At 43.0% G+C, this 23,627-nt stretch overlaps 1 protein-coding gene and 3 non-coding genes across 4 annotated transcripts in view; all 4 read right to left on the bottom strand.

The window, feature by feature from the left end:
* UBAP2 (ubiquitin associated protein 2) overlaps window positions 1-23,627 on the bottom strand; it is a 99,566-nt gene that overhangs the window by 7,302 nt on the left and 68,637 nt on the right. The window contains 8 exon segments of the mRNA XM_036855625.1: window positions 3,125-3,194; window positions 4,093-4,258; window positions 6,414-6,453; window positions 9,568-9,781; window positions 13,653-13,822; window positions 15,612-15,889; window positions 18,883-19,096; window positions 23,253-23,442. Of these exon segments, the coding sequence (XP_036711520.1) occupies window positions 3,125-3,194; window positions 4,093-4,258; window positions 6,414-6,453; window positions 9,568-9,781; window positions 13,653-13,822; window positions 15,612-15,889; window positions 18,883-19,096; window positions 23,253-23,442 (1,342 nt within the window).
* On the bottom strand, window positions 4,918-4,999 carry LOC118897596. The gene has a single exon (XR_005020486.1). It is a non-coding gene; the product is annotated as a small nucleolar RNA SNORD121A (small nucleolar RNA).
* TRNAG-GCC lies at window positions 7,742-7,814 on the bottom strand. Its single transcript has one exon. It is a non-coding gene; the product is annotated as a tRNA-Gly (tRNA).
* Window positions 23,052-23,132, bottom strand: LOC118897595. Its single transcript, XR_005020485.1, has one exon. It is a non-coding gene; the product is annotated as a small nucleolar RNA SNORD121A (small nucleolar RNA).

Raw genomic sequence — 23,627 nt, 5'->3', positions numbered from 1 at the left:
ACGGTTCTGACCACCGCACTGTGATGGTGGCACTGGCCGCACAACCTTTCAACTGCAGGATTAAAAAAAAAAAAGAACATTCCCAGATTGGGGAGTACGGGGAATCCACGGGAACTCCAGAGTCATCCAGCAAGCCTCTCCTGCCTTCAGTGGACCCTGACGGCGTTCCTGCATCTGCCCTCTCACCTCTCAAATCTGAGGGAGACAAGTTGCTGGCTCGCTCAGACCATCCGACGGGGCTGCCACTCAGTTCCTCAGATGGGCCCAGAAAAGCACAGCTGCACCAAACCTTCCACAGAACACGCAGGGCAGGAGAAAACACTAGATTTCCTTTACAGACAAGGTAGGAAAGACCTGGCTCTGACAGACTACGATATATCCGACTATTCAAAAATCAATTCATAAAATGACAGACCTAGGAAAAATATTTGCACTTCCCATCACAAAGGGCTACCTACTAAGTCTCCCAACTACAGAAATAAAGACCACAGACCTGACAGGAAAATGAAAAATGTAAACAGCTCACCCAAAAGGAAATTAATGGCTTTCCAATAATATAAAATAGATGTTCAAGCTCTTTCGATTAAACACTATACTGACAGGTCATTTTTCTATTAACACATTGGAAAAATACAAGTATTTGGTAACATCATTTCAGGAGGTCATGGGGAAAGAGGACATTTCATTCTTTGCCAGTGAGATCTAAGTGGGTTAAAATCACTATGCAGAGCAATTTATATAAAATGACAAATGCCTAGCAATTCCACCTCCAGGGTTTACCCTCCAGACACAGATGCACACGTGAAACATGTGCAGAAGGTTATATACATCGTTGTTTGTACAGGCACATCTTGTGTTCTTGTGCTTCTCAGATACTGCATTTCTTACAAAGTGAGGGTCTGAGGCAACCCTGGGTCAAGCAAGTCGATCGGCACCATTTTTCCAACAGCATTGGCTCACTTCCTCTCTCTGCATCACATTTTGGTAATTCTCACAATATTTCAAATCTTCTCATTATTATATTTGCTATAATGATCAGTGACCTCTGATGTTACAAATGCAAAAAGATTACAACTTGCTCAAGGCTCAGGTGATGGCTAGCATTTTTAGCTAATAATATATTTTTTAATTAAGATATGTATGTTGTTTTTGTAGACATGTTATTGCACACCTTAACAGACTACAGTATAGTGTAAACAAAACTCATATGCACTAAGAAATCAAAAGATATATGACTCACTTTCCCACAATATTCCCACGGTGGTGGTCTATAACTGAACCCACAGTATTTCCAAGGTATCAAGACTGAAAATGGCCCTAAAGTTCCATCAGAGGAGGCCTGATTAAATAATGTAATGCAGCAGAGCTGTGAAAAAAAGAACAAAGAACTCTGATTCAACACAGAAACCTCCTGAAGATACACTGTTAAGTGAGGGAAAAAGATAAAGGACACTATGTAGAGAATACTCCCATTTATATTACAGGAAAAGAAAAAGGGTAAAAGGAAAACTACTATGTATGCATTTTATGGGTTTATAAAAAACAAACTAGAGGATCAAGAAAATAGTAGGAAAAGGGGTACAACCAAGTAGAAAAGAGACAAAAACTTTTCAGTATATATCTTTTTATGTCTTTCGTTACTGAATCTGTGACGACGTTAGCAATTGTACGAGGCGATTCTGGCTGTGGCCATTGGGACTGTAAGATTTGGGGTTTCCTGCTAAGACACAGAGTGCAGCTAGCCCATGAGAGCAAGAGCTCTGGGCTCCAACACACAGTGCCCGGAACAGGAGGCCAGCTCTGCAGGGCTCACAAAGGGGACAGCTCAGGGCTCCCACTGGCCAAACAGGAGGCACTGGCTGGTGGGCAACTTACTCCAAGGGCAGAGATATTCACACCAATCTCTGCTATGAAGACAGTGATCTATGTGTTTTAAGACAAAGAATTATGTGTAAACTGATTTCGCTTGGAAAGCTAGAGTATGAAAGCCACGATGTTAGCCAGATCCTGATAAAGGATAGGACTTGAACCTTTTCCATCGCTTCATTCTACAGCGAAAGATTTGACTTCTTCTTCAGAGGAAACAAATTTCTCCCAGTTTCCTGACTCTCCCGTTCATCTGCACCCAAAACTTCCTTCCCCACTTGAGGAACCATCTACTTCCACCTTGTGGAAGCCTGCTGTCTCCCAGGAGAGAGACACTGTGTTCTCTCCAGGCACCTTTCCTTCCACGTGCCAGCCTCTCCGGCTTCTAGCACAACACCCGCCCGCTGCCCTGCCTCCTTGCCACGGCCCGGCCGTCAGCCCTCACCCCGCTCGGTCTAGACCGAGCCCTACCCCTGAGACCATGCTCCCAGCTCCATAGCTCAGAAGCCGCACCTCAGCAACCACCATCTAGGTCACTCTTCAGCCCATCAGGACACTCGCCCGCTTGTGCTTCCACTCTTGCCTCTCCACACCCACACTTCCTTCTTCAACAGCAACCTCCCCAAAGCCTCTGCCTCTGAGCTGGGGAAGATGGCCCGAGACGGCAAGAGTGACGTCTCCACGACCACCAGCAACCTGGAATACAGTTACACTGACTGGGCTGTCAGTCTCCGAGACACATAAGCTCCCTTTCCTGTCGAGCACTCTCCCTACAGTGGGCTTCACAGAGTAACAGAGCGCTCCCCAGGGACACTGCTCTTGATTAAAGTTGACTTTTAGTGGAGCCCACGCGGAAGTTAGCAACGGGTCTACTTTCCTCTAAAAAACCTGCAAAGACCTCAACATAAGAAGCCCCAGCAAATGAAACCAACCCTGCCAGGTAGAAAGGTCTCCTATCATGAACAGGGAGCTCAGTGAGTTCTTGGGAACAAATTCACCACCTGACAGCCCTGCCAATCATCTACCAGGTATGGAGGACCAATTCTTCCACGGGGACATGGACTTAGGAAGCAAGATGTCCTCCATGGTGCCTAGGAAATCATCTGTTCAAACCATGTACCTAGATGGAGACATTACAGCCAAGCTATTAGAGTATTTCAGATATTTAAAATCCACAAACTAAAGCCCCACCTGCACATGACTAAGCTCCAAGCTGGCTAAGCGGGGTGCTGGGTGAGGGAGCAGGGCAAACACTTACCGTGTGTGACGTGCTGGTGGAGAGCACCGTGTGCGCGGAGGAGAGGCTGCTCTGGTGGCCGGAGAGGGAGCTGGAAGACAAGGCAGAGCCCCGCGTGTCCACCCCCCGGCACTCCACCCGAGGGACCCACGCGTCCAGGAGGGCTGCACGCGAGCTTGCCCATCCCTTCACATCCTTCCTTCCGTGTGGCCCTGGAGCCCAGTCCAGGTGCTCTGTGGTTAGAAATGACCTAAAGGGTCACTCAGCATGAGGATCCGGGACATCCTGCCCTAGGAAAGCTACAGAGCCAGCTCAGGCAACTCTAACCATCTGCTCTGTAGACTGTAAATGCTAAGAACAGGATTGCACTAAGAACACTGCCAGCCCCAGAGACCCCATTAAATCTGTGTGTGAGGGAAGAAAGTTCCTATGTTCAACCCCACATGCCAGAGACAGAGCTTGAATTCCCATCAAATGCAGAATTCAAACCAAACGCTTTTGTTCCTCGCTACAGGAGGCAAGAGGAGAAGTCTACTCAGAAGATAGGGTAAGGACCAGACAAATCCCATTCTCCTGCACCCTGTTCTGATAACTTGATCTCTGACACCATGACAAGTGCGAGGCAGTGACCTGCTGAGAAACCCCCCAGCACTCTCACCCCACATCACAGCAAGGGGCCCAGAATGCAGAGGAGGGACAAGGTTTGGGGCACCCTCCTGAGGGCTGAAGAAGAGTAGCAGCAACCCTTGGACCCACCCCATTCCCAGGGGACCCAGGGCTCTGTGACAGCAGGGGCATTACAGGCCAGCAAGGCTTTCACGCTCGGCGCTTGTGAGACACTACCCAGCCACCTACGCTGCGGCCTTACTGCAGAAGGCCAGGACGTCGTGCAGGGAGCAACAGTGGGTGCTGCTCATGGGAACACCATCTAGAAGGGCTCCAGGACTTCGCTGTGTGCCTCGGACTCCCGGCCCGTATTCTCCACATACCTGCTAAGCTGAGAGAGGGGGCTGCTGGACAGGTCACCAGGCTGGGACAAGGAGGGCAGAGCGGCAGTGTGCTGGGGTGCAGAGGGCAGAAGCGGAGTGCAGGAGGTGGTGCTGGGCAGGGAGCCCACGGATGGGAGAGCGGAGGGAGGGTCTGTGGTCCTTGGAGCTGGAACAGATGAAGGAGCTGTAAGAAACAGATCTGTTTAGCGCCAGAACCAACCGTATCAGAAATATGCTCAATGTTTTGTGACACGTCAGGCTCAGTTGAGACACATACAAAGTTACATCCCTGGGGAAAATGCGCAAGCATGCCGCAGGCAGGCCCTTCTCTGTCTGCTGCGACTACGGAGAGGACTGTCAGAACACAGGCCCCAGGCGAGGAGGGAAATGACATCTTTACCAGCGTACACGGCCCCTCTGGGGTGAGCATGCCCCTCCCAACTAAAGGGACCCGACCCTGAGCCACACCCAGAAGGGAAAGAGGCTCTAAGATTGACAAATACAGTTACAGCACGAGCACAGCAAGGGACAGTGAAAATCTGGTAGGCGAACCACCCAGGGGTTAGGTCTGCTTCTATCAAATCAGGCTGACTTTGTGAAAGGTCATAGGCAGTTTAGGGCAGGAAGGGGTTGAGAGCCCAGGGTACATATACTGTGGAGAGCTACACAGGCCTAAAATCTGCAGAAGACACCCCTGCTGTCCACACCTACTTTCAAAAGCGCAGTGAGCACTTCCTTCGCATGTGCTTGAACAGAACAGACCTCAGAGCACACAAACGCACGTGTTAGGCTTTCAGAAGAGCATGAATGCGATCAATCCTAGCTGCAGAAAAGACTCAGTTTTAGTGCCATCCACACATACAACTCAGATATGTGCTTGGAAATAAAGCATCATTGTCTTTTCCAGTTAGGAGGAGGCAGCACCGTTCCTCAGGAGGCCCTGGGAGTCCAGGGGACACACACTAGTCTCTAACTGGAGGCCAGCTCGAAAACCAGAACAGGCAGCAACAGGGCAACACAGCACAGTCAGTTCTTAAGAGTGGTCTTCACACCCCTGAGGCTTGCTTTTTACTGACAGTCCTTCCCAAATGACACCTGTTCTTACAGAAACTAGATAAACACACCATAGATGTCCCTGGCCCCAAACTCACCTCCCTGAGTGTCGGATCACATTAATGACAGGTTCACAGAAAGCCTCTCAAAGAACGTGTGTTTGTATGAATTTGAGTGTGTATGTGTGTGTGTGTGTGTGTGTGTGTGACAGAGAGAGAAAGAAAGAAAGAGAGAGAGAGGGAGAGAGAGAGAGAGACGGTTGGAGAAGAGAGCACAGGAGATAAAAACCTATCTAAAACGTGCACTATGTTTTACGGACATTTCACATCTCATTATCTCACTTAAAATCTCCAGTACACCTCTATGTGCTCTCGACCCCATGCCTGGACAAAAGAAACTTTCCACCACGGCTTGTGGAATTCACATTTCCTGTGACATCCAATGTTCTCAGAGCTAACCACGTTATCTGTTGCTCTGGCGGCCCAGAAACACCAAACCCAACTCTGGGTAAATCACATGTGTCATTTCAATTCCAACTGAGGCCCACTCCTGGTCTGGCAAAATCCCACGGCCTCTCTCCAAAAATTCCTAAATAAAGAGGGTCTTTTTGACTTCCATACCGATAGTGGATACCCATTTGCTTTACTGAATGATGAATGAAAATCAGTTTCATTTTAGATTATGATCATAACCATAGATAAATTAGCTAAGAACAAAGGAAACAACTAACGGGGATTCACCTACACTATCTCCAGTGATCACTGAGCTGTGCTGGATGTGGAGGGCCCCCTCCTTTTCTCCCAAGTGATTATAGTGAGCAACATTTTATCTCTCTTCCTCACAATGTCTTTCCTGAACTAGCACGCCAATTTCTGCTCTAAATGTCTTCACATTATTGAAGTGAGAGCCCTCTGAGCATCCTGGAACCTGGGCCTCTGAGCAAAGCATCTTTTAAATCCAGCCTACACTCTACACTTGGGGGTGCAGTCTGACAAGGGCAGAATAATACAATACCTCCTTCTTGCTGTGGATATAACATTTCTAATAATACCATCAGCTACCACCTGGTCACGGGGAATCTCTAGCTAAACTCTAAACCCAAAGAAATGATGCCAAAGATGGATCAGACATAGCTCTCAGAAAAAATGTAAAAGGACTATTTTTGCAGAATTAGCCACTGGCCAATCGTTTTCCCATCACATTAGCTACGCTTTTTCTGTCTGTGGTTTCCACCAGCCACGACAAGAATAGTTAGCTCATATACTTACTGTCTACTGTCTGCTGACTTCGACTACCACCATGTCCATTCTATAAGAAAGAGAAAAGAACGTAAGTAAACCCGCAAAATCAAATGACAACCTAGATGACTTTCTATTGGGATTTAGCCACAAACATATGAAGCATTATGAATTAAGCAAAGAACTATGGCCTATTTTGTTCTGTTTCTTAATAAAAGGAGAGGCAATACAACAAATTCTTAATAAATCTCAACAAGCTGACTTTTTTTAAAAACAAACTGGGTATTTAAGGAAGTAACAAGGATAAAACATAAGACCAAAAGCACAGGAAGCAATGAAACAGTCCTAAAAATTATTAAGCCGCAGGAAGGACTTAGGAATTCTCATTATATTGAAATCACCACAAGCCTTTCTGCCTCAAGCACATTCTGTCTCCTGAGTACCCCCCATACAAGAAAGAAAATGTTTCCAAATTATAACAGAGATAACTTTCATACAAGGAATTAACATATTTTATATTATTAACAAAATGGTTCTCAGAGAAAGACGTTACTTTGAAACACGTTTTTTTCTGAACTGGGTGGGGAAAGAGTGAGTTAGGACTGTGTGGTAGTCGGTCCCAAAAAGAACAGAATCTGAAAACAACTGGTTTGAGTTAAGCATAAAGCACTTCACCGAAACCTTCTCCCAGAAGGAGGCATCCTCACAAGGAAAACTTTACTTCCACAGACTGGGTGGGGAGACCCGGCAAAGAGTGATTGACAGTGGAACCTACAGGGCTCAGACACTGGTCCTGGATGGGAGAAGGAAGCTGAGGAAATGACCTTCTCACAAATGTCAAAACTACTAAAGAAAAAGACAAACCTTATAGCTTTCGACTCTGCCTTAACCAAAATCCAGTACAATTTCTGCTCATAAAATCTTATTTACAACACATTTTAGCTTAAAACAATGAGATTATTTACAAGAAATGTAGACAATGAAACAGAACTGCTAGGGAAAAACAAACCAAGAGTTAAAAGACTAAAGTCAGAGAAAGGGAAACACCAATATACAAAGATAGGTGGAGAGCAATCAAAGTTCTACTCTTTTGCCTCCCCCTCAACAGGGCTTCACTATTCAGTAAATACATACACATGACATCAAGCATGTGCAGCCAAGACAGCACAAACCCTGACATACAAAGTCTTCTCAAAACTACACCAGACAAAAAAAACAGAAAAGGGGAACGAAACAGCTGCCATCATACCTTAGGAACACTTCATCCCACCTAGAAAATCATTTTTTTAATTTATTTGGCTGTGCCGGGTCTTAGTTGTGGGCATGCGGTATCTTAGTTGCAAGCATGTGGGATCTAGTTCCCTGACCAGGGATTGAACCTGGGCCCCCTACATTGGCAGCGTGGAGTCTTAGCCACTGGACCACCAGGGAAGTCCCTAGAAAATCATTTTTAAATACAAACAATGGAACAAGGTCCTACTGTATAGCACAAGGAACTATATTCAGTATCTTGTATATTCTCATAGCGGTGGCTTCTATTGTTGTGCAGCACGGGCTCTAGGTGCACGTGGGCTTCAGAAGCTGTGGCACACAGGCTCAGTAGTTGTGGCTCGTGGGCTCTAGAGTGCAGGCTCAGTAGTTGTGGCGCATGGGCTTAGCTGCTCCGCGGCATGTGGGATCTTCCCGGACCAGGGCTCGAACCCGTGTCCCCGGCATTGGCAGGCAGATTCTTAACCACTGCGCCACCAGGGAAGCCCAGTAACAGAATATTCTGCAATAATGGAAATACTGTCTGTGTGTGCTTGGTCTTATATTGTAGTGACTAACCATATCTAGACAGTGAGCATTAAAATGTGGTGCGTCTGAGAAACAACGTTTAATTGTGTATTTAATTTAAATAAACTATTACATGTGGCTAGTGGTTGCCATGTCGGAAATCACAAAAATAAACTTCTTAAAGAAGATGTATGAAGAATACACAGCTTTTTAAAAATATGTAAACCAAGAAAGGCAAATACAGGTGGAAAATGAGAGCAACAAAATTCTGCACAGTAGAAAGCAGATGCCAGAGAGTAACTCTGACTTAGCTGACCCGGTAAAGCCAAATCGTAAGCAACTAGTAGGGAAAACCAGAAAACCACTCAACTTACATCAAAGAACCACACCAAGCAACTCAGTACTTATATATATCACATAACTTTGGAAGTGGGTGTGGCGGTAGGGCTAAAAATAGGAGAAATGTCTTAAACTCTGTACAGCAGGGTGAATGCCCCCCCTTCCACCTTCTCCCACAGGCTCTAAACTTCATCAAGAGGGTAACACACGGCAAGGAGTACTATTAAAAAAAAACACAGATTAAGTCAATGCAGACAAAACAAATTATTCCAACGGCAGCCTTCTATCTGCACCAGGCTCTTAAGACACTAACAGACAGGTATAGGCCCTACAGGGAAGAGACTAGAAGAACAGTCCCTGGAGAATCCAAACAAACTCAACAGAAAAGGCCCACAGGGGCTGACGAAGGAACTCCCCACCCCTAGAGAAATGGCCACCCACAATGTCCCTCATGAAAGCCCACATCCAACAACCTACCGCCACAGGCAGTTAACCTTTTAGTGTCAAGTGGGCGGCCTGGAATCACCAGACATTTGAGGAAAACATCTAACATGAAAGATGGAAAAGGAAGGGAGGAAAAAACTCTTAAGTTGATACGTATAAATATTTCCTCAGAATCTTAGAAGGAAACCTAAGAAAAGACAACGTACCCAAATTTCTGCTATGCCAATTCAATTGTTCTTATTATTTTCATGTTCTCATCCACTCTTTAAAGTAGCTCTCGCTGTAATGCTTGAATGTCTTTGCCTTACAGGAAAGTGAAATATTACAGACTATAGTCCCTGCCTACCCCATCCAAGCCACTCTGAACAACTCAGGGTATATATATCCTTACACTATCCTTATACCAAGTGTCTGGGTCCATTCACACAGTCCTTGTGCAAGGGTGCTTGAAACACAGGTTTCAAACGAGATGGCCACTAATGGCAAATCCAACAAACTATACGGATTCTACTTAAAAGGTTAGCCATTTCTAAAAGGAAATCGTAGCCAAAAAGCTTGATTTCCCAACTACACACTGAGCTCCAAATAGGATTTCCTATGAGGAGAAACCGGAAACACCACTAACCGTGATGGTTCCTGGAGCTGACTCCGATGGACTCACAGAGCTTTGGTATGCGCTCCTGTCGTGCACAGAACTCTGGTCGTAGGAGGAAGACGTTGTTACGGGACTAGTGGAACTCAGCGATGAGCTTGTCAGACTGGAGGAGGTAATGACTGAACTTGTGTGGGTGGAGTTCTGCACTGCACTGGTCACTGCTAGGGAGGTATTCAAAGAGTCACTACAAAGAATAAAAGACATGAGACATAAATTTGTGCCACTTTACAGGTTTTCATGAAGTAGAGTGATTTCATCTCTTTATTGTCATATTCTAAGTTAAATAAACATATCTGTAACTACAAACTTATACTTGGTAGTGTATATATGTCAATGCCACTCTCTCACTTCGTCCCAGCTTCTTACCTGTGCCCCTCTCCGGGTCCTCAAGTCCATTCTCTACATCTGTGTCTTTATTCCTGTCCTGCCCCTCGGTTCTGAAGAACGTTTGTAGATTTTTTGATGATGGCCATTCTGATCAGTGTGAAGTGATACCTCATTGTGGTTTTGATTTGCACTTCTCTAATGATTAGTGATGTTGAGCATCCGTTCATGTGTTTGTTGGCAATCTGTATATCTTCTTTAGAGGAATGTCTATTTAGGTCTTCCACCCATTTTTGGATTGGGTTGTTTTTTTGACATTGAGCTGCATGAGCTGCTTGTATATTTTGGAGATTAATCCTTTGTCAGTTGCTTCGTTTGCGAATATTTTTTCCCATTCTGAGGGTTGTCTTTTCGTCTTGTTTATGGTTTCCTTTGTTGTGCAAAAGCTTTTAAGTTTCATTAGGTCCCATGTGTTTATTTTTGTTTATATTTCCATTTCTCTAGGAGGTGGGTCAAAAAGGATCTTGCTGTGATTTATGTCCGAGTGTTCTGCCTATATTTTCCTCTAAGAGTTTTATAGTGTCTGGCCTTACATTTAGGTCTTTAATCCATTTTGAGTTTATTTTTGTGTATGGTATTAGGGAGTGTTCTAATTTCATCCTTTTACATGTAGCTGTCCAGTTTTCCCAGCACCACTTATTGAAGGGGCTGTCTTTTCTCCATTGTATATTCTTGCCTCCTCTGTCAAAGATAAGGTGACCATATGTGCGTGGGTTTATCTCTGGGCTGTCTACCCTGTTCCACTGATCTATATTTCTATTTTTGTGCCAGTACCATACTGTCTTCATTACTGTAGATTTGTAGTATAGTCTAAAGTCAGGGAGCCTGATTCCTCCAGCTCCGTTTTTCCTTCTCAAGATTGCTTTGGGGGGCTTCCCTGGTGGCGCAGTGGTTGGGACTCCGCCTGTCAATGAAGGGGACATGGGTTCGAGCCCTGGTCCGGGAAGATCCCACATGCCACAGAGCAACTAAGCCCGTGCACCAGAACTACTGAGCCTGCGCTCTAAAGCCTGTGAGCCACAACTACTGAGCCCACATGCCACAACTACTGAAGCCCGCACGCCTAGAGCCCGTGCTCTGTGACAGGAGAGGCCGCCGCAATGAGAAGCCTGTGCATTGCAATGAAGAGTAGCCCCCGTTCATCGCAACTAGAGAAAGCCCGCACTCAGGAACGAAGACCCAATGCAGCCAAAAATAAATAAATAAATTTATTTAAAAAAAAAAAAAAAAGATTGCTTTGGCTATTCAGGGTCTTTTGCATTTCCATAAACATTGTAAAATTTTTTGTTCTAGTTCTAAGAAAAATGCCATTGGTAGCTTGATAGGGATTGCATTGAATCTGTAGATTGCTTTGGGTAGTATAGTCATTTTCACAATGTTGATTCTTCTAATCCAAGAACATGGTATATCTCTCCATCTGTTTATATCGTCTTTAATTTCTTTCATCATTATCTTATAGTTTTCTGCATAAAGGTCTTTTGTCTCCTCAGGAAGGTTTATTCCTAGGTATTTTATTCTTTTTGTTGCAATGGTAAATGGGGTTGTTTCCTTAATTTCTCTTCCAGATTTTTCATCATTAGTGTATAGGAATGCAAGAGACTTCTGTGCATTAATTTTGTATCCTGTTACTTTACCAAATTCATTGATTAGCTCTAGTAGTTTTCTGGTGCCATCTTTAGGATTCTCAGGTGTAGTATCATGTCATCTGCAAACAGTGACAGTTTTACTTCTTCTTTTCTGATTTGGAATCCTTTTATTTTTCTTCTCTGACTGCTGTGACTAAAACTTCCAAAACTATGTTGAATAACAGCAGTGAGAGTGGGCAACCTTGTCTTGTTCCTGATCTTAGAGGATATGGTTTCAGTTTTTCACCATTGAGAACGATGTTGGCTGTAGGTTTGTCATATATGGCCTTTATTACGTTGAGGTAGGTTGCCTCTATGCCCACTTTCTGGACAGTTTTTATCATAAATGGGAGTTGAATTTTGTCAAAAGCTTTTTCTGCATCTATTGAGATGATCATATGGTTTTTTTTTAAATTAATTTATTTATTATTTATGGGTGCGTTGGGTCTTCGTTTCTGTGCGAGGGTCTTCTCCAGCTGCGGCAAGCGGGGGCCACTCCTCATCGCGGTGCGCGGGCCTCTCACTATCGCGGCCTCTCTTGTTGCGGAGCACAGGCTCCAGACGCGCAGGCTCAGTAACTGTGGCTCACGGGCCCAGCCGCTCCGCGGCACATGGGACCCTCCCAGACTGGGGCCCGAACCCGTGTCCCCTGCATTGGCAGGCAGACCCCCAACCACTGCGCCACCAGGGAAGCCCGATCATATGGTTTTTATCCTTTAGTTTGTTAATATGGTGTATCACAGTGATTGATTTGCATATACTGAAGAATCCTTGCATTCCTAGGATAAACCCCACCTGATCATGGTGTATGATCCTTTTAATGTGCTATTGGATTCTGTTTGCTGGTATTTTGTTGAGGATTTTTGCAGCTATGTTCATCAGTGATATTGGTCTGTAGTTTTCTTTTTTTGTGACATCTTTGTCTGGTTTTGGTATCAGGGTGATGGTGGCCTTATAGAATGAGTTTGGGAGTGTCCCTCCCTCTGCTATATTTTGGAAAAGTTTGAGAAGGTTAGGTGTTAGCTCTTCTCTAAATGTTTGATAGAATTCACCTGTGAAGCCATCTGGTCCTGTGCTTTTGTTTGTTGGAAGATTTTTAATCACAGTTACTACTGCATTATTTAAATGATGCAACTGAAGATTCAAAAGAACCACCCCTCCCCCCCTCCCAAATTAGACCCACCTAATTTAATTGACAGGCAGGGTGACATCTTTAAGAATCCTTAAGAATCTTTAAGGAATCCAGATATTGTGAGTCCATCCTTAGAAAAGGGAACTCAAGCAATTATCATATTTTGGTTCTAGAAAGTAAAATATTTAATGAAATAGAGTCTAAAATCTGGGATTCTCTATTTATAAAATATTCCACTGAAAGAAAATAAGTGTTGACAAAGATGTATAGAAACTGCATCCCTCATAGACTACTGGTAGGAATGTAAATGCTGCAGCCTCTGTGGGATAAGTTTGACAGTTCCTCAAGTGGTTAAATATGAGAGTTACCATATGATCCAGCAATTCCTAGGTATATATCCAAAAGAAATGAAAGCACACAAAATTTTTAACTGAATTTTCACAGCAGCACGATTTATAATAGCCAAAGAGTGGATGCAACCAAATGTCCATAAACTAATGAATGAATAAACAAAATGTGACGTATCTGCAAAATGAAATATTATTTGGAAACAAAATGCATACACAGTATAACATGGATGACCCTTGTTAAGTGAAAGAAGTCAGATACAAAAGGCCACTTATTGCATTTTTCTAGTTATGTGCAGTGTCCAGAACAGGCAAATTCAGAGACAGATTACTGGTTTCCAGGGGATGGGGGAGGGGGGAAATTGGGAGTGACTGCTAACAGGCACAGGATTTCTTTTTAGGGTGATGGAAGAAATGTTCTGTAATTAGATACTGGTGATGACGGCACAAACCCATCACTACAGGGTGTCTTTTCTCCACCAGGTGATTTCTTAGGCTCTATTTTGTTTTACTTTGCAAAGGGCTTAATTCAGTCAGAACCAGAGAGAGAAGTGGGAAGTTGCATACCTTAAAGATTTCGGATACAAGCTAATGGGAATCTGGCTACTATTTTCACTGCTTGCAGCTGATCCAAATTCAGAGAGAGATGGTTCTGATCCAAATTCCAAGGCGCCAAACTGGACATTTAATCCTGTGACATCTGCTGAACCAGGCATTTCCACTGCAGAAGCTGGGATCTGAAAAAGCAAAACCATGATGTCAGCAACAGAGGTCAGAGATTCCAAGTCCCAAAGGCCTACAAAGCTAACAAGCACTGGGTTCCCAGGGCACTGTGGGCAGGCCTGAGGAACAAGGAGTGAAAGGCTGAAAGGAAGGAAAAAGGAAGATGATTTTTTTTTTAAAGAGAGAGAAAGGAACAAAGAAAAATTAAAAAGTTAACAGCTCTATGTAAAAGAATGAAGTTAGAACACTCCCTAACACCATACACAAAAATAAACTCAAAATGGATTAGAGACCTAAATGTAAGACCGGACACTATAAAACTCTTAGAGGAAAACATAGGAAGAACACTCTTTGACATAAATCACAGCAAGATCTTTTTTGATCCACCTCCTAGAGTAATGGAAATAAAAGCAAAAATAAACAAATGGGACCTAATGAAACTTCAAAGCTTTTGCACAGCAAAGGAAACCATAAACAAGACGAAAAGACAACTCTCAGAATGGGAGAAAATATTTGCAAACGAATCAACGGACAAAGGATTAATCTCCAAAATATATAAACAGCTCATTCAGCTCAATATTAAAGAAACAAACAACCCAATCCAAAAATGGGCAGAAGACCTAAATAGACATTTCTCCAAAGAAGACATACAGACGGCCACGAAGCACATGAAAAGATGCTCACATCACTAATTATTAGAGAAATGCAAATCAAAACTACAATGAGATATCACCTCACACCAGTTAGAATGGGCATCATCAGAAAATCTACAAACAACAAATGCTGGAGAGGGTGTGGAGAAAAGGGAACCCTCTTGCACTGTTGGTGGGAATGTAAATTGATACAGCCACTATGGAGAACAGTATGGAGGTTTCTTAAAGAACTAAAAATAGAATTACCATATGACCCAGCAATCCCACTACTGGGCATACACCCAGAGAAAACCATAATTCAAAAAGACACATGCACCCCAATGTTCATTGCAGCACTATTTACAATAGCCAGGTCATGGAAGCAACCTAAATGCCCATCAACAGACGAATGGATAAAGAAGTTGTGGTACATATATACAATGGAATATTACTCAGCCATAAAAAGGAATGAAATTGAGTCATTTGTTGAGACGTGGATGGATCTAGAGACTGTCATACAGAGTGAAGTAAGTCAGCAAGAGAAAAACAAATATCGTATATTAACTCATGTATGTGAAACCTAGAAAAATGGTACAGATGAACCGGGTTGCAGGGCAGAAGTTGAGACACAGATGTAGAGAACAAACGTATGGACACCAAGGGGGGAAAACTGTGGTGGGGTGGGGATGGTGGTGTGCTGAATTGGGCGATTGGGATTGACATGTATACAGTGATGTGTATAAAATTGGTGACCGATTAAAAAAAAAAAAAAGTTAACAGGAGAATGGTCAGTGCCACCAACTGCTTCTTTGAGCAAAGAGAGGGGGTAGGATTGTGGTGAAGTATGAGTGAAGAAGAGGGGCCTCTAATGAAAGCATTACCTGGTCAACGAACCACTCATCCTCTGTCTACAGAACACAGCTAAATACGTAAGAACAGGAGGTCCTCTGAGTTAAATACACAAGACCATCAGATTTCCTGAGCCAGACCTGTAATTTGAATGGACAGTCCCTGTCTCTTAGCACAAACCCATTCCCTCTGTATTAGCCCAGTTGCTCAGAAATGACCGAGTCCTCATAAAGCAGTAAACTATGTACTTGAAACTACCACAGGAACTAAGTGTCAAAATACGTCCATCTTTGGGACCGTGACTTCACGACGGAAGACCCACCTTAGAAGCTGGAGGTATTCGCCGCTTAGGGAGTTTGATGTGTTTAGGCTGTGGCTGGTGAGCAGACACGGCGATGTTTTCGACAGTCACGCTGGGAAGCTGCAGAAGTTTGTTCACAGTGGAGGTACTGCTGTCTCTGGGTGCTGACTCTCGGAGTTTCACCTGGGAAGGAAAGGACTCCAACCCAGGAGGAGGAACAGTGACTGCCTGAGTCTGCTGCTGCTGTCGTTGGCTCAGCTGGCTAAGAACAGGGGATGGCTCAGGCTGAGATTTGAAGTCTAAGAAGGCGGGGGGGTGGGGGGCAACAATCAATCATTTAGGCACATGAGCTCACAGCTCCCTCTTCCACCATCACTGATGCTGAAGGGTTGCTGTCATCACTAGTTTCTCCCAACCGTCTTCTAGCTGAATCCCAAACGTGGTGTGTGCGTGTGTCTATAATGTTTAACAACTGGTATATGATAGATTGAAAAGAACACCTGAATGGGTTTGTAGCTAATGTCTTATGCAGAGAGGAGATTCAGTTTATGCTAAAGCATATGGGGTGGGGAATAGGTATCTTGTATTAACTTCTGAAAACTATTTTATTGATTTTTTTTCAGTAAGTAACGTGTGATATTACAAAATCTAAAAGGTACAAAAATACATATGAATGTGATATGAATACAAATCACCCTTCCACCCCATCCCCAAATTTGATCCACAGAAGTAGACACAGTACCCAGTTTCTTGAATACCTTCAGATATACTGTTTCAGTATATATACATAGAGACACACACACACACACACACACACACATATATCTTGCTTCCTCGCAAACCATTTAGTTTTCAGAGACTGTTCCACATTAATGTATAAAGAGCTACTTCATTTTTATGATTACAAAGTAATCCATCGTACATAGATACTGATTTTTAAAACCAGTACTATATTAATAAACTTTTAGGTTTTCCAATCTCTTGCTACGAAAAACAATGCTGCAATGAATATATTTTTACGTAAGACATTTTGGTCAAGAGCAAGTATATCTGTAGGATCAATTGCTAAAATACAATTGCTGGTTCAAAGAGTGACTATATTTTAAATTTTGACAAACACTTCAAAATTCCTATCCATAGACAGAACACAAACTTTTTAACATACTGTAAAACCACACTTTTATCCTTCCTAGTTCGACTGGTGGAAAAATGGCAGAAAAGACACAAATTAAAATGATATAAGTTTAGGGACTTCCCTGGTAGCTCAGTGGTTAAGAATCCACCTGCCAGTGCAGGGGACATGGGTTCGAGCCCTGGTCCAGGAAGAACCCACATGCCGCGGAACAACTAAGCCCGTGCGCCACAACTACTGAGCCCGCGTACCTAGAACCCGTGCTCCGCAACAAGAGAAGCCACCGCAATGAGAAGCCCATGCACCACAACAAAGAGCAGCCCCCACTCACCACAACTAGAGAAAACCCGCACACAGCAATGAAGACCCAACACAGCCAAAAATAAATAAATTTTTTAAAAAAATGATATAAGTTTGGCTAAAAATCATTGCATACACTTAAGTTTTCTTTGCCTATGAACTCTGTCCATACCCTCTCTTGACCATTTTTTTACTTCGTTGTTGGTCTCCTTGATTTTTGGTTAGTTTTTATATTAAGGAAGTTAGCCCTTTGCCTATGATACGAATTTTTTTTCCATAGGTTGTCTCCCTTTTCATTTGGTTATGGTGTTTCCTATCATACCTAGAAAGGTCTACCTCACACAGAGTATATCAAAATCTTCCCATGTTTTTCTCTATTATTGTTCTAGATTCATTATGTATGTTTGGGTATTTCACTCATTTGGCACTTTGCTGAAGAGTGGGAGTTAGGGATCCAACTTCATTTTCCAGCCAGTTACCAAACAGAAATAAACCATCTTTCCACCACTGAGTTGAAATGCTACCTCTGTCATATAGGATAGAGGTTGGCGATCCTTTTCTGTAAAGGACCAGACAGTAAATATTTTAGGTTCTGAAGGCCATCTGTTAGCAAATTCTCAACTCTGCCTTTGTAGATTCAAAGTAGTTATAGGAAAAACATAAAGGAATGGCTGTGGCTGTGTTCCTATAAAAGTGTACTTACACAAACAGGTGGCAAATCCAGTTGAAGGTTTGCCATCCCATGACTTAGTATATTTCCATCATAGATGAATCTATTTTTGGCTTGATATTAGAGGCATGTACAAAGAAGACAGGCCTTTAAAGAATACCGGAATAGCACGCTCAAATCTAAAAACTCACACCACTTATCTGTTAAGTGTGCAGAAAAAAGTTAACATACATAGGAGGCCTATAGCTGCCATCAGAAATGCCAGCTTGCAGATGGGCTCTCAGCTTCTGTCTGGGAACAGGGAATTTTGGTATGTTCTAGACAAAGGATGCCTACACTCTTACTGATAAAGGGGATTCTCTACGCCTCGATTATTTGTACAATTTGGTTTATGTTGAATACTTGCTTTCCTCCTGGGATTCTACAATTTTGGTTTGTACTAGGTAGAGGGTGCCCATGTAACCAGTCCCCCAGTAAAAACCTTGGGCACTGAATCTTTAGTGAATTTCTTGGTAGACATGACTTCAAACCTAGAGTAGTCTCAGGTACTTCCATAACAGTAAACCATTTCATTCAGCAGAGAAATGTGCTTCCATGTCTCTCAATACACCCTAAACATAAACCAGACAGCTGACCCATGGTTAAAGTAACCGCCTGCTATTGTGGCGTATGTGTTTTGGTCGGAAATGGTGGTTTAATGTCACAAAGTCTATGGGAGTACAGCTTAGAAAACATCCAACTTACACGATGCCTTTAAATTATAAACCACAGACATTAAGGCTGGACCAAATCATGGTGGATACACGCATGTGTTAGAATCAGAAAGTAACCAGAGGATGTGATTTAAAGTGTTGTCCACATTCCACCTTCTTATTCTAATAAAGCTCAAAAAATCTGTCGAGGCATTTATTCAAAGTGTTGTTTCCTTATATTTGCATGACTATTCCCATGCTTTTGCACATCTCTTCAAGGTATGTACTTACTACTACTACTAATATTAACAAATAAATGCAGGTATTTATACAATGCCAAGCTGACTGATTTAACTCAGCAACTCTGCAGAAGGTCTACTAAAAAAGAAATACGTCTGGTCAAATCCACATTAGTGTCCAAAAGTCAACCTGCTCTGCTAAGGTTCGGCATGTCCTCACTAGGGGCAAACCACCACACTTACCAAAATGCACACTTACCAAAATGACTAAGAACTGAGGACTGGGATGCTGAGGGCTTGAGGTCCCAAGAAGAAGTGGTTGTGGGAGGACTTGTATTATTCTGCTGTGAACTTGGGGTGGTGGTAAACTGGCCCAAACTCGGAGCTTCCAACTGGTCCAAAATCTGGGAGCTGGTGATGTTTGCCACTTTGGAAGGTGCAAGCTCTCCAAATCCTGAACCAAGGACGGATGACTTTAAAGGGAAAGAAAAGCAAAAGTCCTCAGCAATACAGAATTCCTACAACAGGCTCTAAAACACGCCATGTATTTTCACAAGGATTTTAAAAATTATAACCTAAAACATTCTGAATTACTAAGAATCATCTGAGTAAATACTACATGAAAACATTACTATGCAACAAGATCTGACTACATAAATCCAACAGTCCTTCCTGATTCTGATATCAGAGGTTAGAGGGGGCGCAGTGGTTAAGAATCCGCCTGCCAATGCAGGGGACACAGGTTCAATCCCTGGTCCGGGAATATCCCACATGCTGTGGAGCAACTAAGCCTGTGAGCCACAACTACTGAGCCCACGTGCCACAACTACTGAAGTCCGTGCACCTAGAGCCCGTGCACCGCAACAAGAAAAGGCCACGCACCGCAACGAAGAGTAACCCCCACTCGCCGCTACTAGAGAAAGCCTGTGCGCAGCAACGAAGACCCAACGCAGCCAAAAATAAATAAATAAATAAATAAATAATTTTTTTTAAAAAAGAGGTTAGAGGGAAGGGGGATATTTTCCCTAGATTTTAAGAAATTGATTTTTATTTAAAAAGTGATGTCACAAGTTCACAAACACAATACTACTTTTTTTAAAGTAAAGAGAAATACCATGAATAAAATGACAGAAGCAAGCCTGAAAAACAAAATACAGTCTTTAACTTTTTTATGTTTTTAGTAGGTTTAGCCACAGAGAGACCAGCCATCAGGTCATCCTGCAAGGTTAGATGCAGGTCGCAGTGCTTACCTAAAAAGTTCATCCAAAATCAGATATGGATTAAACAGATGGTATCTCTGTATTGAGCAGATTCCCTGGACACTGCCGTGTTTATTTCAAGGTGTTTAGATGACTAACTACACCAAATATGCTCCCAGTGATAATGAAAGCCTATGACTAGACAACATACAGTGGCAGATCAACTGCATTTTTACTTATCACGATCATTCAGTTTCTGGAAAGGTAAGTCCTTTGTCAAAAATAACTTTCGGGGCTTCCCTGGTGGCGCAGTGGTTGAGAGTCTGCCTGCCAGTGCAGGGGACATGGGTTCGAGCCCTGGTCTGGGAAGATCCCACATGCCACGGAGCGACTAAGCCCGTGCGCCACAACTACTGAGCCTGCGCGTCTGGAGCCTGTGCTCCGCAACAAGAGAGGCCACGATAGTGAGAGGCCCGCGCACCGCGATGAAGAGTGGCCCCCACTTGCCGCAACTGGGGAAAGCCCTTGCACAGAAACAAAGACCCAACACAGCAATCAATCAATCAATCAATCAATCAATCAATCAATAAAAATTAAAAAAAAAAACTTTCCAGGGACTTCCCTGGAGTTCCAGTGGTTAAGATTCCGCACTTCCACTGCAGGGGGGCACAGGTTCGATCCCTGGTTGGGGAACTAAGATCCCACATGCCGTGTAGTGTGGCCAATAAATAAATAAATAAATAAACAAGCAAACATTAAAAAAATTTTTTAAAAAGCTTTCCATAACCATCTTAAAGGTTAAAAATAGAAATGATTTGCATTCCATCAAGAGGTCAGATCTAGAAAGCTGAATTATTTCTGCTATCAATTTCCAAAGGCATGGACTATCTATCCCAGTTGTTCTAAAGATATCCAAATTCTCCAAAACTTTAGGTTGTCGGCAATTACTGCACATCAAACACAGAATCTGCTTCTATTAGAACAGCTGTGCTAACATTTATTCCCATCACCTATCTTCACTACTCCTGATTCTGTGCTCATGCTGCCCGCTACACTACTCTTATGTTGCTATAAATCCACCAAAACCCAGCTCAAGCCTACTTGTTCAATAAAGGCTTCTTGGATGATGCTTCTATTCTTTCTCTCTTTTCTTACCTAATCTCTATCCTGTTTCAGCATTTAATCTTAACGCACTTTGTGTGTTTCACAACACGATGACATCACTGCATCAATGACTAGCACCTTGCTTTAGGTAACACTTAGCACAGGACTTTAATTCCACCTACACACTTCAATCAATGGGGGACAGTTTACAAATGTGTCTATTGGTACACTTGTGCACATGCACTCACATATACATAAGCGCACACAAGTGCCCAACTCCCAAGCCCAAAGATTCTGACTGGTCTTGTGTAGAATCTGGTATAATTTTATTATTATTATCATTATTAATGTTATTAACTAAAGTTTTCCAATGATTATAAAAGTATAGTAGGGTTGGAACTTCCCTGGTAGTCCAGTGGTATAAGAATCTGCCTTCCAATGCAGGGGACGCTTAGTTCCTGGTTGGGGAACTAAGATCCCACATGCCATGGGGCAACTAAGCCCGCGCGCTCTAGAGCCCACATGCCACAACTAGAGAGAAGCCCGTGTGCCGCAACGAAAGATGCCTCATGCCGCAATGAAGATCCCGCGTGCCGCAGCTAAGACCCAATGCAACCAAATAAATAAATAAATAAAAATAAATATTAAAAAAAAAAAAGTATAGTAGGGTTGAGAACCACTGCTCTAATATGCTAAACAAACAATTCTTACTCCAGTTTCTCAAGATGTTGTCCACAACAAAAAGCAACATACCTGAGGGATGCTGTAAAAAACAGAAACAAAAACAGAAACTCAACTAACGTCTTATCTACGCTCTCAGTGGCCTATGATTCCAGCAAGTCAGCAAGGACATCACATCAGTATACCAGTGGCAGATGGAGGAAAGGAATTGGGTGGCTCAATCAAACTTAGGGGTATTACTGGGCCCTCTCAAAACAGAGACAGCACCCTGCCTTGGGTCTGTCCGACCGACTTCAAGCACTGATACCCTCTCAAACACTATCAACAATGGCACTAAAAATGTCAAGTTCCCAAGCCAGTTATACTTGACATCACATGACTATGTAGAGTAGAAGATAGCAATGAAAAGTTTACCTATTCAATTCTCCATTTTTTTAGGGAAGAGCAAAGGATTTTGAGTCAAGTGGGAGAGGGTGATTATCATATATCGTATTCATAAGAAATTCCATTTCTCAACTGTAGATTTCAGGTAAAACACAGCAAAGAATGAACCAAAGTAATTGTCACTAGGGAAAGCTGTGGATCTGTGTTTATAGTCCTTCCAACCTCCCCTCTGCCAACTCAGAACTGCCAACACTTGGATAGGAACTTGAGTTCACCATTCTGTAGCTACATTCTTTCACGTTCTATGCTCTTTTATTCCCATCACCTATCTTCATATGCTTCACTAAAGGTTCCTAAACTTCTTTCTGATGGGAGTTTAATTCTTATGGGAGCCAGAGTCATATATGCAGCAACAGATGTCACTGTTTCACTGAAAATTCATTCAAATTTTTTTTAAAGATTTATCGACTGATTGATTAATTGATTAATTGACTGCTATGTTGGGTCTTCGTTTCTGTGCTAGGGCTTTCTCTAGTTGCGGCAAGTGGGGGCCACTCTTCATCGCGGTGCGCGGGTCTCTCACTATCGTGGCCTCTCTTGTTGCGGAGCACAGGCTCCAGACGCGCAGGCTCAGTAGTTGTGGCTCACGGGCCTAGTTGCTCCGCGGCATGTGGGATCTTCCCAGACCAGGGCTCGAACCAGTGTCCCCTGCATTGGCAGGCAGACTCTCAACCACTGCGCCACCAGGGAAGCCCCTCATTCAAATTTTTAAGGGCCTCTACCACATAATTTTTTGGAATAACAAATAAAAATGCAAAAAATGTAAGAACCTAGGCAGACCCAGAAAGAACTGTTCTTGCATATTAGCAAGCCAATACTCACAAACATTAGCATTTAAGTAAACTGGAAAACAAATGAAAATTTAACATCTTAAGTATAGAGACAGACTTTGAAACAAAATCCAAGAAAAAAAATCATTAGTAAGAAGGATGCCTAACTAAATGATTATGACTAAACTAATTCATAATTCAACTAATCATAAAGAAGTATTTTTATCTTCATCCAGAAAACTCAGTAGTTGAATTCCACATGGCATCATCAGATATGTGCTTGGAAATGATCACATCATTGTTCTCTGGACTGAGATCTAGTACAGAAATTTTTATATGTAAAAAATAGTCATAAGGCATGTGTCATTCTAGAATACATTTGTTCATGCGTACATTCCTTAAAATCCCACACTGAAATAAAAGTGAGTTACCAGACTCTGAGGCGGGTAGGGATTGACGGCAGTGGAGATGCCAGTGCCCTGTGCCATCTGATTGCTGTGCTGAGAATTTGTGAAGACAAGGGCTTGGCCAAAGCCCTGCTGTTGGGAAGTTTCAAAGGAGTTGACTTCTGAGGCTTGACTGTGAGGAACAGGCTTCTGGAGCAAGGCTACCAGATCAACACTAAGCAGACAAAAAAGCAAATGAAGAATTGAGTCATAAGCAAATCTCATCAAAAAAATGAATTTGAGAAGTGAATCAATATAAAGTAATAAGTTCATGCTAAAAATAATCCCAGTGACGAAAACCTTCGGAAACTGGAGTTTAAGGGAGCCAAAAGCAGGGAATCAATCATCCGCTGCACACCC

The sequence above is a fragment of the Balaenoptera musculus genome, chromosome 6 (genome assembly GCF_009873245.2).
Source record: "Balaenoptera musculus isolate JJ_BM4_2016_0621 chromosome 6, mBalMus1.pri.v3, whole genome shotgun sequence".
NCBI lineage: Eukaryota > Metazoa > Chordata > Mammalia > Artiodactyla > Balaenopteridae > Balaenoptera > Balaenoptera musculus.
This window is presented reverse-complemented; position numbering and strand designations above follow the sequence as displayed.